At 34.4% G+C, this 14,414-nt stretch overlaps 1 protein-coding gene across 4 annotated transcripts in view; it reads left to right on the top strand.

Moving 5' to 3' along the window:
• LOC123539311 (uncharacterized) overlaps positions 1 to 14,414 on the top strand; it is an 82,154-nt gene that overhangs the window by 24,086 nt on the left and 43,654 nt on the right. For 3 of the 4 annotated variants that reach the window (XM_053529642.1, XM_053529645.1, XM_053529644.1), the window contains one exon: positions 1,364 to 1,430. In XM_053529642.1, the coding sequence (XP_053385617.1) occupies positions 1,364 to 1,430 (67 nt within the window). Of the gene's footprint in view, positions 1 to 610; positions 854 to 1,363; positions 1,431 to 14,414 lie in introns of those variants that run through there. The other variant, XM_053529647.1, reaches the window with a different exon arrangement.

Below are 14,414 nucleotides of genomic sequence, written 5' to 3'. Positions count from 1 at the left end.
GAAAGTTGATACCATAATGTTAACCCTTACCCTGCTAAATTGCTAAGATGAACTGGTCCATCATTCAGTTTGGGCAGTACCACTTACTGTCCAAAGGTGTGTTCACTTAAAATTTACTGACTGAATAGCGAACAGTGCAGACCATGATTAGCCTGCACTGGTCGCAAAGGCAGAATAACTCACCGCCAGCAGGCAAAAGGTTAATGATTGAAAGTTGATACCATAATGTTAACGAATTAAAAAGAAATAACGTTTGTTTAGAACCTAATATTTCCTTATGTAGACAGATGAATCACATTGCCAGATTTCACTCTGACCTTTAAAGTAATTACAAATACATTCCTATTTATTGATATTCAATAAGTGTGCAAAAAATATAACAGAAAATTGTTTTAATCATGAAAAGTTTAAAACCTGCCTACTCTTTAGAAAGCTCACACGAGTGATTTCATTGTTCCAAATGATTTTTGATACGTGTAAAAGTTAAAAAACTGGTTTCAAATTTTTAGCAATTTTTAGCCCTAATTTTGATATCGGTATACTATTGAGTTGGTATTCAGAATGAGTTGTTTGTTTTTATTCTTTTATTTGGAATTTTGCGGTTATTTGTTTAACTGTGTGGAAAATGAATTAATTGCTGATTTTCTTTGATTTGCCTAAGATCAAATGGATTGTCAGTTTTTGAAAGTTTTAGGTCCAGTTTTGTTATTGTGTGTTTTCTGTTGCAAAAGAGAAGTGATTTTTTTATGTGATGTTAAAAGTGAGGTTCTCAGAATTTTCATAATATAAAAGTAAAATGGACTTTAGGAGTTTGATTATGATTTAAAGGGAGAAAAATCATGAGTTACTATAGGTGAGGTAAAACTATGATTATTTTTTTTAAAGTTATCTTACTTGGATTCAATTTAATTATGAAATGAGGGGGACCTTGTAGCCAGGTGACTTAGAATAACTTGCCCCTCATATATGTGGGTTTGTAACCTTGCCTGTGATGAAGATTTGTTCATCAAGCTAAGGTTATGGAAGGTTAGTGGTTCTGTTAAGGTGCCTGCCTGTAAATAATCTATCTTCACCATCAAAAGCTGGAAAAATTGCCATATATATGACCCATATAGTGTCGATATGATTCTAGAAAAACATCCTACTTCCAGTTCCGCCAAGCGAATGAAGTAAGATAAATATCTTTTATAGTTCTGTTTTGCTGAAAAACACGAAGTCTAGTGGTAGTAAATTTTAAACATATATAGCACTGTAACTCTGTTGAACTTACAATTCATAGGGGAAAAAAAGTTAAAAATATATCAAAGAAAATAGCAGGCTGTGTTATTCTATGTCTTGTAACAAATAAACCTGTATATTTCAGATCAAGTTCATTAAAGATGGGTCCTGGTAAAGCATTGAGTGTCTATGATGGAAGAAAATGGCCTGTGGTAAGTGCTATGCTATCTGAAGGATTTGTTAGAAATGTGATCTTAGTTGGACCTTAGTTTGTGCTGTATAGATCATTAAATCTGGAGCCACCATATTGGGGTATCAATCCATCCTACACCTTTGATAGCACATTTGAAAGGTTGGGTGAATACAATTCATATTTGGTACATGATCATAGAATGAGATTTTAGTTACAAACTACAAATTTATGGCTCCTTTCCAACTTAAAATCCAGAAAAATGTTGATGCCCATTTGGTAATCTTTGAAAGGATAAATGGGTTGAATATACTTTTGGTAGACAGGTACATGATTGAACAATGCAGGTCATGCTTGATGCTGGTTCAGTCTATCAGTTTTAGCAGAGTTCTGGACCCTTTTCTTTGGTGTTGCATTCAGTTTCTCCTGAAGAGATGAATGGATTTAATTCATTTTAAGTATACAAGTATATGATCATAGGATACAGGCCAAGTTCAGTTTAAGTTACAGTCCACAAAGTTTTTGCAGAATTATAGCCCTTTGCTGACTTTAAATTTTGCCACATGTCAATGCCCAATAACTTTTGAATGGATGAAAGGATTGAATTCATTTTTCGTACATATGTACGTACATGATTATAACATACAGGCATTTTTAATTTTAGTTTTTGATGGAGTTGTCGCCCCTTTTTGACTTAGAGTTTGGTTGTCCATTCAATAACAGTGGCTGGATTGAACTTTTAGTCATGTGACTGCTGTAAAACAGGTCTGTATTTCATACAGGGGGTATTGTTTAGGTCACTGAAAGACCCTCATTTCCAGTACTTAAACTCAACTGCAATTGTTGCTTAATGATCCTGAATTGAGGTATTCCTCCATTATAATGAAGATGTTTTGAAAAGGTGACTTGGAAAATAGAGGAAATGGATTTTCAGTAACATTTTTAGAAAACAAACCTTGAATATTCTGAAAAAGAAAAGCTTGGTGTTCCCATCAATACCTGTCTTTATTTCCTTTCTACAAGTGAGATGAAACTCTGGGTCTTTATATTTGTGATCTTCAAAAACGGTTTATATTTCTATGAATGAAAACGAAGAAGTAAAAAAGCACTAATGCATTGGGAAATTGTGCATGTTGGTTGTTTAAATGATACAAATAACTGTCTAATTATGGGAAAAGGTTGAATTACCATTCACTGCGGTTAAAGAGTGTCTTATCTGTTTTTAAATACATTTTGATGAGCACATAGCTGAATATAGATGGCAGTATAGATACTGGACTGCAAAAGGAAATTGAATTAAAAGGGCTTGTGATTTTTTGTAGTTACAATTAAAATGACATATGAATAAAGATGACAGTCAAGGTTTCGTTACTATAAACAAAGTCAAGTGCACCTTGTCACGACACAATTGCAAAAACCAGAATAACTGCTATCTGCTTTGTTCTATCAAAAAAAAAAAACCCAAAAAACATTGCATAGATGGAATCTTGATCTTGATAATAAAAAAATGAGCCGCACCATGGGAAAACCAACATAGTGGGTTTGCGACCAGCATGGATCCAGATCTGCGCAGTCCATGCTGTTTGCTAACAGTTTCTCTAATTGCAATAGGCTTTGAAAACGAACAGCATGGATCCTGACCAGACAGCGTGGATGCGCAGGCTGGTCTGGATCCATGCTGGTTGCAAAGCCACTATGTTGGTTTTCCCATGGCATGGCTCATATCAAACTGATACTCTGTATTTTTTGCTAAAATGTTATTATCTGCTATTTCAGAGTTAACCTGCATGTCTGGTTGTTTTGCTTTAACTGCATTTTATATGAATTAAAGTTAATTAGTTGTTTGGTAGAAAATGGGAAGGGTTTCCTGTAAGTTAGTCACTAATGCATGATTGTTATTTTGCACGAAATGCATTCCCATTTTTTGTCCATCTTAGAATATGAGCTATTTCTTATATAACACGGTTGAGTGACAGCTAGTGCAATGAATTTTTTCAATATTTTTATTTGGATATTTTTTAGAATTTAAATAGTGAGGTACAGTCCATAAAATAAACGGACGTGTTTTGTAAACATGGACAGATCCAAACGGAAGGGGAAGAAGCATTTTATAGAAATATTTTGATGTGACATACCTCAACGATGAAGCTACGGGATCACTTCGAATGACCTTGTTGATTCACTTATTATGTGTAATTAAGCATGTATTTTACGTTTTTATAACTGAAAAGATAAGTTTGATGTGTGAATGATATATTAGCTATTTGCAGCATTTTTCAAGATACAACGAACTAGTTACAAATACACTTATGTAAGCTACATAAATGTTGCATGGCCGCAACGATAACATACATTATGTGACAACGTCTCACATACAGTGTTGCAAAGTCTCAGCATCATAATTACCATTTGAACTGGTAGAAAATTACACTTATTGGATAGTACGTACATGCGTACGCCGGTAATCAATACTGTATAGATAATCAGGATCGTAAAGCATTACTTCAAGAACTTTCCACATAAATTAGCTATTTCGTAACAAATGTTTTCGACACCATGTGCAGGCGTATTGCTCATTTTGTCCGCATATAATAATTATTATTGCGACGTGCGAATGTATTAGGAACCTGAGACGTCATAACTCATAACCATACAAAGCGCAAGACAGTGCCCTCAGGACGGATATTTCTGTCGAGTTCGTAAACACATAACTGAATTTTTTCTTGCATATTGTATAAAAATTAGCGTTTCATTCTGACAGATCATTTTTGTTGCATGCCGTATTTTACAAATACAGTCGACATTGTATTAGGAGACCATCCAAGGGACTGCTAAGAAGTGGTCTCTTAATGGAATGGTCTCTTAATGAATTTCAGTCAGATGAAACGAAAAGTTATTTTAACTGTTAATTTAACTGTATTTGTTATGAACATACATGTATGATTTCAAAATCTGTTTTAACATGGTCGTGAAGTCAAAAAACCATGAAAATTATAGCTGGATTGTTTGTCAGTTCGACTGATACAAAGGTTGATTGCATTCAGTCACGTGCAAAACATACTCGCTAATTACACAGGCCAAGAAATGCCCGGTAGAATTTGGTACCCGGTTGCTTAATAGATACTTTTGTCGAATATTTTACCTGTCGGGACTACATTAATGTGGTCGCTAGTCGTTAATAAAAAAGTCGTTTAATGGAATGAATTTATGTACTGAAAACGTTCGGGAGGGATTTTGACCGGTCGTTTAATACAAAAAATCGCTTAATAGAGGTGGTCGCAAGTACGATGTCGACTGTAACAACATAAATTTTAAAAGCAGTCAGAAACACTTCATTTGGAGTACTCATTCTTATGGCAGAGCATGCACCCACAGCGCGGGAAATGAACGTCCGTAAGCCGAAGTGACGTCGTTACATTCAAGTGAAGCACTATAACACAGTTCCACTTTAGTTTTATCGTTTAAAACGTAACGTTATGTTCTTTTCGTAAAATAACGTATTTCAGACCGACAAAAATACCACATGTAAATAGGACGAAGAGAAGGTCTCAAAGTACATGATATTGTCTAAGTTCACATATACAATACCATATAATATCAAAGCAGCACAAGTTGTCATAACCAGTACGAGTACCATCGCATGGGGTGCCAGATGGGTTTTGCAGGCATTGGTAAAGTCGACGGAAAGGCCAGTTCGGTGTGCAAGAAATATTTTTCCTTATTACGTATCTAAAATTATTTCAATTGAGTTTCAGTGGACTGCGATCGAGCACTATTTTTCCTCATTATATACGTTACTATAAATAGTAACAAAAAGCCGTTTAAAACGGTCATTACGGCTTCTGTTTATGTATCCATAATGGCACAGTGCGCCTCTGGCGTCATAACCATAACGGCCCCGGGTAACCAGAACGTCAGCGCGTTCTGATGTTGACATCATGAAGCAACATTATTTATGGCGATTGAAAGGTCGCTGAATCAGATCGATTGCCAGATATTGATGGCATTGCTGATAAAAAAACAAAACATACAATTCTTTTTGGTGTTTGGAAAATATATAAAATGAAAATACCAAGATAAATATGAAGTGAACGTATATGATAAAAAAGTCAATAAACGGCTGGTTGTGCCTTCTAGCCGCAATGGCACACCTAGTTTCATAATGGTCCTCGGAATAAAGCCCTCGGGCGATTATAACACCAGAGGTGCCATTATGGCAAGAAAGCGCAACCCACTCGTATATTAACTTCGTAGCAATTCTTCATGAAATGATTTTCTTTTCAACCCTAGATTATGCTTTATGTAAGAAAGTACAACTATCAAGGCATTTGATTTTATACAACATGTAGCCTCTTATCCAAATGGTATAGAAACTGAAAAGCCCCAGTAAATGCTTGAACAAATGAAAAATGCACTTTAAACTTTCCTTACACGATTATAGGTACACGTGTAATAAACAGGTAAATAGATGGGAGAACGGTGTCTTTTAGTGATAATGGCCCTAAAAGAAAATAATAGCCCTCGGACTATTATCACCTTGGGAGGGCCATTATTACTCAAAGGCACCACTCTCCCATAATTAAATTGTACATATTGCGGACAACGCTTTCATATCGGAGAGTAATGTTTTCTAAACGTTTAAATGGAAAGAATCGCGTGATGTCCATGACGTTGCGACATCTATTTGACGTTTCAACCTGCGGAAAATTTGAATGCGCGTCAACTTGATTTGTTTATTAGATTTCCGGAGAAATTCATCTCGTATTTTTCCTGTTTTTCGTACCAGAACGAAAATTTAGACATTACTTGATAGTGGGTATGTAATAAAAACGTTATCAACTTTGTATGTGGATATATGCACTCGTTCTTTCGCGGATAATATTGCGCTCCTAAAGTCGCGCAATATTACTGCTGCAGAACAAGTGCATTATATCCACATACAAAGTTAATAACCTATAAATATTGACGTTTTAGTTTTATTTCGGGTGCGTGTCGTCAATTGTGACGTCAGTTTCATGGATGTCGCCACGTTTTTAAGTTCTTTAACTAGGACATTTTCAGTTCCAGTTGGGTTAAAGAACACTTTTTTTATCATTGATATAATGAATAATACATACATAGTAATTATAAAAAGATTTTTAGATTTGCATCGATAAATAAGCATTCATTCTTCATAAAGTCGCGCAATATTTCTCTATTTCCGCTGCAGAACGCGTGCATATACCTAGATACAAATCTAATAACCTACGATTACATGCTCACTTCAGGTTTCTTAGTTGCGTCCTGTGCTTCAAAAGAATCTTTTTACAGACTAAATAATAATAAAAGTGTGCACATGCAATAGTATAAGTCAACTCCGCGCTACCCCATACATATTGCTAGTAAGATATCTTGGGAAACCGTCAAATGATAATAAAAGAAACGGATAAAAATACTAGTACATATGTACATACTTTGAACAAAATCTGATTTTCAGTCACACACTTGCTGGTACATTTCACTCGAATATAAGTAATGTTCAGCTGCAAGACTTTGATGAGTGTCAGTAACGCTTGCCTATGTCGCGTTTAGAGTTAGCAACATCATCGGTTAGAATGAGGAACATGATATTAAATACATATTGCCTGTTTATGATAAAGCAGTTGCAGTAATATATTTCTAAGATTATAACTGGCATTGCCTTTAATCGATCACTGACTGTCAGTAAGTATTGCTGTTGAAAAATGTAGTATATTTGTTTTATTCTGGAAAATAGCAAAATGCTTCTATTTTCTAAATCACAGACAACTGTTTTTTAAATTTAAATGCTTTGATAAATTTATGTGATTACTTTTAGAATCTGAATACATGTTCAAGTCAAGACATAAGGAAATATCATAAAAGTAATTGCTATATATGAAAATAATATAAGCCGTGTCATACTGAGCGATACCATAACCAGAAGTCATTGAGATATGTCACATGATATCGTTGAGACATGACTTACGTTGGGACGTAGTTCTCCCGGAGTGTTTTTTGTGGTTGACGATATGGCCATTTTGTGTCAATTCCCAGTGAAGGCCAACTTTTTGTCGTGGAGGTGGTTTAATTTGTTTCTTGGTCCAGACTTTTTCTACACTTTAGCTGACAATTTATACAAATACACATGTAGATAGTAACTATGTAATGTATCAGAAAGTTGTTGCTTACTAGGTAGGAGTGTGTGTCGATATACAGGTGTGTCATGTTGAGAAGTTGTGAACCGTCAATTTTGTGCAGGGTAACTGAGACTCGTTTTGCTTCTGACATGATTTTTTACAAAACCACATGAAATCCAAAACTGGTAGCAGAAAAAGTATTAATATGAAGTCTGTTTTTAATTAAGGTTTCTAATAATATGGCGGACTGATTTAAATGATTAATTCTTTATTCTGTGTTTTGAATTATTTAATATCCTCAGTCAAATTCTATATTGCCATTGTTTAGATAATCGATTAATGTTCTTAAGTGATTGTCCTTCCATTCAGAACGTTTGTTACTCAATAATGAATGTGTGATGTCTAGTGGCCCGGCGATTGATTACGTTTTATGATTGATTGAGTATTATTACAATTTAGATATCACTTGCACAATCTTATTAACAATTTTACGCTTGAAAGATCAGGATGGGATTAGTAATCGATTCAGGTACGATGGTTTTGCAATGGTTTTATCTTTTTATCGGAACGTTTAGGCAAAAAGTATGCTTTTGTAAAACTAGCAGATTTGGACAGCTTGGTTAACCACAAGTACAATGTAACATCATTTGGCTATGAATGACATGTCTTTAAAAGCTTTGTAACACTTAAAGTCACACATTGTGATAAATTGGCTTCCTTGGCATTTTTTTTGGTAAATAGTGTTTTTAATGGGTTAACAAGTAAATCTGATGTACAATGTAAGTTCATATATGCTGTTTGGAAGCCTTGGAAGATATACATTAATGATCTCCATGATGACTAATTGAAGACAGACTGCCCCTCCCCCTCCAACCCCCATGTGTAAAGTCCATGGTCCTCCAGCTCTGATTCATGTTTAGAAGTTGCCAGATACTTGCGAAGGAGGTTAGCATGACTGTCTGTTACATCTTTGAAAAGATTACGTAAGTAGCTGCTAGTAACAAACTGTAAACTTAATGCCATTTTGACATGGACTTGCTTGGAGCAATGTTAGTTGCATTGGCTGAAATGTTTGACATTATGATGCCAAGTGTAGTGCATAAACCCCTTTGTCAAAGGTCAAGGTCACCCTTAGGGGTCAGTTTAAGATTTGTATGGCTAACTGAGCAAAAAAAAATTGTTTGGAAGAAATAATTCTCTCAGTGAAACAGAGTTTTGCAACATGATACAGGACTCTACCTCAAAGGTAAAAGTCTCACTAAAGGGTCAAAGGTCATGTCAGATCATGTGGAGGGGGGGGGGGGCAAGTAGGGGGTGGGGGCTTTAATGACTTGTAAGGAGCAGTTTTTACTTGACTAAAATGCACAAGTCATTAAGGGGTTGTTGCAACAAATAACAGGCTCTGCAACATTGTTTCTATTATGGCATCAATGATCTTATCTTAAACACTTTCATATATAACAGATTTTACTAAACTGCGACCAGCTGTTACTGAATACAATATATCTAATGCATGTGTTACATCAGAAAGCACAATGTCATGCAACAGGCAGATTAAATAGAAATTCAAGAAGAGATCATTGATTGGAAAATATTTACAATGGTTTTGTTTGCACTGATAATGATGAGACTGGGAACACATTTGTTCTGTCTAGCATACTGAACATTGTCATGAAATTGAAACTGCAGACAGCCTAATGTATTTTATGGATACTTTTGATCAGTTAACTTGATAGGGAAATATATGATATCCTTGGTTTTCATTCTAGATCACTTTAACTTTGTCCATTTACATTATTACATAACACTTATTTGCACGCATTTAGTGAAGGAAAACACAACCTATTTTCACCAAATGCACACATAATGAAAATCACTTTTAATTTTCGATTTCTTCATTATAAAGTTTGACAATATTGACATAGGTTGATTTATATTTCATTACCTTTTTATTGTATGGGTTTCTTAAGGACTTTCCTGGCAAACACCTGTGAAGAAAATATTTACTTTAAGTAAAATTTTTAACCCAATATTTGACAAAAGTATCAGAAAATAATTAGAGAATGGATCAGAAAAATATTATTTGCTTAAAGGGGCATACCTGTCTATTAATACATGTCAAAAATACAACTATGAATGTTGATCTCTTCTTCTGGATTGTCAATTTTAGAGTAATAATCCATGAACACAGAAGAAAAACTAACTTTTGTTACCGTATATTTCGGCAGTATCTCACTGCCTTCATCAGCGATGGTGTACTAATTTGCATCACGTGACGATAGAAGGTCACGTGACTGACCGTCATTGGCCCCTTAGCAGGGAAAACAGAGCATCATATCGTGAACAGTGTAGATTTTGTGCAGAAAATTAAAGGGCTAGAGGTACCACCTGGAACGAAATTAGTGTCTTACGATGTGTCTGCATTGTTCACAAGTATACAAAAAATGTACCAGTGAAAAAGCAATGGAAGTCATCCGGGGCAGACTTGAACAAGACTCTAATTTAAATTCAAGAACTGAATTGTCAGTAGGAGCCATATGTGAATTACTTGAGACTTGTCTCAACAGTACATACAGCAAAAACAGGGGGCAGCAATGGGGTCACCTGTGTCCCCCATAATGGCCAATCTGTACATGGAGCACTTCGAGAAAGAGGCTCTTGACACAGCCAGGAACCCGCCTTCGCTATGGTTCAGGTACGTTGATGACACCATGACGAAACTACACAAGTACGACATAGATGAATTTTCACAACACTTGAACCAAATAGATGAACACATCAAGTTCACGTCAGAGAGCGAGGAAGATGGGAAAATACCATTCCTAGACACATGCATACACATAGAGGACGATGGATCCACCAGAGTAACTGTCTACCGCAAACCAACGCATACAGATCAATATTTGAACTTTAATTCCAACCACCATCTTGAACATAAGCGATCCGTAGTCAGAACACTTCTCCATCGTGCCGACAAACTAGTGACAAATGAACAAGACAAAAAGGAAGAGGTTGCACATGTTCGAACAGCCTAAAAATGAGAGCTAATGGGTATCCAGAGTGGATGTTCTCAATTCATAAGAAAACCAAACATCAAAAAGACACTAACAAGAATAAAGGCAAAGAAAAAGCACCTAACATCGGCATGCCTTACATACGTGGTACCTCGGAGACCTTGCATGAATCTTTAAAAAACACGGAGTCAACATGTATCATCGCTTGTACACTTCTATCAGATCCCAACTGACCAAAGTAAAAGACAAAACTGACAAAATGAAAAAATGTGGTGTTATATACTACTCAAAATGTGAAAATTGTGAACAAGACTATGTGGGCGAAACTGGAAGAGCTTTAGACATTCGTGTGAAAGAGCATATGGCTAGATCCAACTCGGCCATATATGAACATTGTCAGCAAACTGGACATTATTTCAAACCAGAGAACACGCAGGTCATAACATCTGAGGACCATCACATCAAACGACGTGTCAAAGAGGCTATTAACATCAAACAAAGGCGACCATCGCTCAACCGGGACAAGGGGCTGGAGTTACCTCCAGTTTACAGCACTCCTTCAGTCACGTGACCTTCTATCGTCACGTGATGCAAATTAGTACACCATCGCTGATGAAGGCAGTGAGATACTGCCGAAATATACGGTAACAAAAGTTAGTTTTTCTTCTGTGTTCATGGATTATTACTCTAAAACATGTCAAAAATATTTTGAAATTAAAGATATATTGTTTTCAAAAGTCATGATGAAATAATTCAGTATACTCTAGGTATGATTTATTGAGTTATATAAAACAGATGGAATTTAATTAAGAGACTTGTGAAATATTGACTTAGGATTTTTGAAATTTCATAGGATATTGTATTGCACATCCAGAGGCATGCCTCTTTAAAGTCTATATGCCCAGTTTTTGGTTATTATGATTATAAATATTTTTTAGAAATTATTCATTTGCTAAATCTGTTACAATAATAACACATTTTGGGATATGAAATAATTATATATATAGTTACATGTTCAGAGGCATTCCCCTTTAAAGTCTGTATATATCCTGTTATGGGTTATTGCGATCATAAATATTTTGTAGAAATTATTAATTTGCCAAATCTGTTACAATAATAACACATTTTCAGGATATGAAATAATTGAAATAGTGAATAAATTGGTAATGGAATAATTTCTACCCTGAATAATGAAAGAAATAAGTAAATTCAAAGATTTTGCTCAATTCTTAAAGGGACTGGTCTCCAGATCATTCGACAACAAAAAAATATATATATATTTTTAGATATCTAGAAATAAATGCTATATTTATTAAGAAGGCTTTAAAACTTATTTACTGACAAACTTTATGTTCCGGAAGCACATGAGAAATTGCTGTTTTTACTACATTTTACAACGAAAATCGAAAAGCGTTTGTAACACTTTACTCCAGGTAAACTGTCTCGATTATAAATATATCTATATTTTGAAGTCATAATTGACTAATTCCGCGATAGCTCTATTGGTTATGATGACGGGAAAATTGTCTTTATTCCCGCTGCAGTCCGGGGTTCATCTATGTGGTCATCTTTTTTTCTTGATTTGGAATTTTAAAAATATTTTAGGAACAAAAACTCATACTCTAATGTTCATAATATGACCAAACTTCTGTTTGAAAGAAAGATTATTTTTTAGCCAAATCTGGAGGTCCAAGCCTTTAACAATTATAATAGCACTTTTATGATGCTTCAAACTTATATTTGCTTCAATAAAATATTTGTGAGATTTTATGTGTCTGCATTCCTATGGGAAAAGAGATAAAAGTTTTCTAAATGATTTTCAAAACATGTTCATTTGCATACCAAAAGAAATTTTAACTTTCATTTAACAATAGATAAAAAGAATCCGACCAAAAAAGATTTATTTGAGTTTAATGAGGTTTTCATTTTCATGTTGCCTTTATGATCTATGACTGTACTTTTTTTATTTATCAATGTATTGTAAATGGTAGACTGATTGTGTTTTGAATGATTTACATTAGTTCAATTTTCAACAGTATCCCAGTTTGTGGCCCGCCACTAATAGTTCGGATCTACAGTTCACAGTGCAATGAGTTTGATCCTTTGGTAAGGGGTAATACTGTCCTCTGTAATGATTTGGTAAAAGACATTGTGTCTGGAAATTATACATCCTCAGCCTGTAATGCTTGTGGAGAAATTGGCAAATGCTTGTGGAGAAAGATTAGTACTGGTACATTGGTTAGGTTAATGGTGAGCTAATCTAAGGAGTGTTTCTGGATTCTGCTGTATTCTCAGCAAGTAACTGATAACTTCTTCACATGAATATAATGTGGAGAATGAATGACTTGACATCTGTCAGAATGTTGCAGAAAATAGTCCTCTTTCCTGTATATGATCAGTATCTTGCTAGGGGAGTTTTAACTTACCTAAAAGACTGCTGCAAGCAGAAAATATATTTTAGTTGTTCGCAAACAACTGGAAAAAATCTGGGTAGAAGTCTTGTCTGAGACTGCCATTCTCGCAGTGCTGCCCCTGTGAAAAAGGTTTCATGAACAAATTCATGAAATAGTTCATGAATAAATATTCATGAGAGTCAAAATTTATGTTTCATGAATTTCATATTCATGAACTTGTTCATGAATTAAAAATAATACATGAACAAGTTCATGAATATTGAAATTCATGAAACATAAATTTTGATTCTCATGAATATTTATTCATGAATTTTAATTCATGAAGAAGTTCATGAATATCGAAATTCATGAAACATTAATTTTGATTTTCATGAATTTTTATTCATGAACTATTTCAGGGTCGTGAAAGCTTGTGACATTTTAAAAGGATTTTATAGTTTTTAAAATGAACGATTTATGACAACACCATAATTACTTCCTTGAAATTCAGTATACTCATGTTCCTTTTAAACCATTCCTAACTTAGTATGATAAATATTTCCTTCTTATTTGCTGCACAAACTTCTCAAAAATTGCTGAATCACATGTGCAAAAAATTTCCCAGCATGCAACAAAATAATGGAAACTGATCATGTGACATTATGAATTTAAAGTTCATGAACATTCATAAACAGTTCATGAACTTATTCATTAATGATTATTGTAAAAGGTAATAAACCTAAGTTTTATGTTTAATGAATGAACAGTTCAGAAATTCACAATTGGGTTCAAGATCTGGTACTGAACTAGAAAAAGGTTTTGAATTTTAGTACTTTCATTGAACCTGTGTTCATGAACAATTTTGGTTCTTACCCCTGTAAAAAATGTTCTAGATCTAGTATTAAGCTCTTGAACATTCAAGAACTTCTGAAGAATTTATAGAACTGTTCTTGAACCAGCAAAACAGTTCTTAGACTGTGGTTCTAGAACAATGATGGTTCTTGAACATTGGTTCAAAAACTGCAAAAGTTCAAGAACTTATAGAACTTTACCAGAGTTCTTGAACAGTTACTGCTGGTCTAGAACCAAAATTGTTCTTGAACACAGGTTCATTAAAAGTACTAAAATTCAAAACCTTTTTCTAGTTCAGTACCAGTTCTTGAACCCAATTGTGAGTTTCTGAACTGTTCATTCATTATACAAAAAACTTAGGTTTATTACCTTTTACAATAATGAATAAGTTCTTGAACTGTTCTTGAACATTAAATTCATAATGTCACATGATCAGTTTCCATTATTTTGTTGCATGCTGGGAAATTTTTTGCACATGTGATTCAGCAATTTTTGAGACGTTTGTGCAGCAAATAAGCAGGAAATATTTATCAACTACAGTAATTAATGGTTTAAAAGGAACACAAGTATAATGAGTATCAGATAAGTAATTATGGTGTTGTCATTAATT

Source organism: Mercenaria mercenaria, chromosome 18, assembly GCF_021730395.1.
Source record: "Mercenaria mercenaria strain notata chromosome 18, MADL_Memer_1, whole genome shotgun sequence".
Lineage (NCBI taxonomy): Eukaryota > Metazoa > Mollusca > Bivalvia > Venerida > Veneridae > Mercenaria > Mercenaria mercenaria.
Note: the sequence above shows the minus strand (reverse complement) of the source record. Positions and strands in the feature narration are given on the sequence as shown.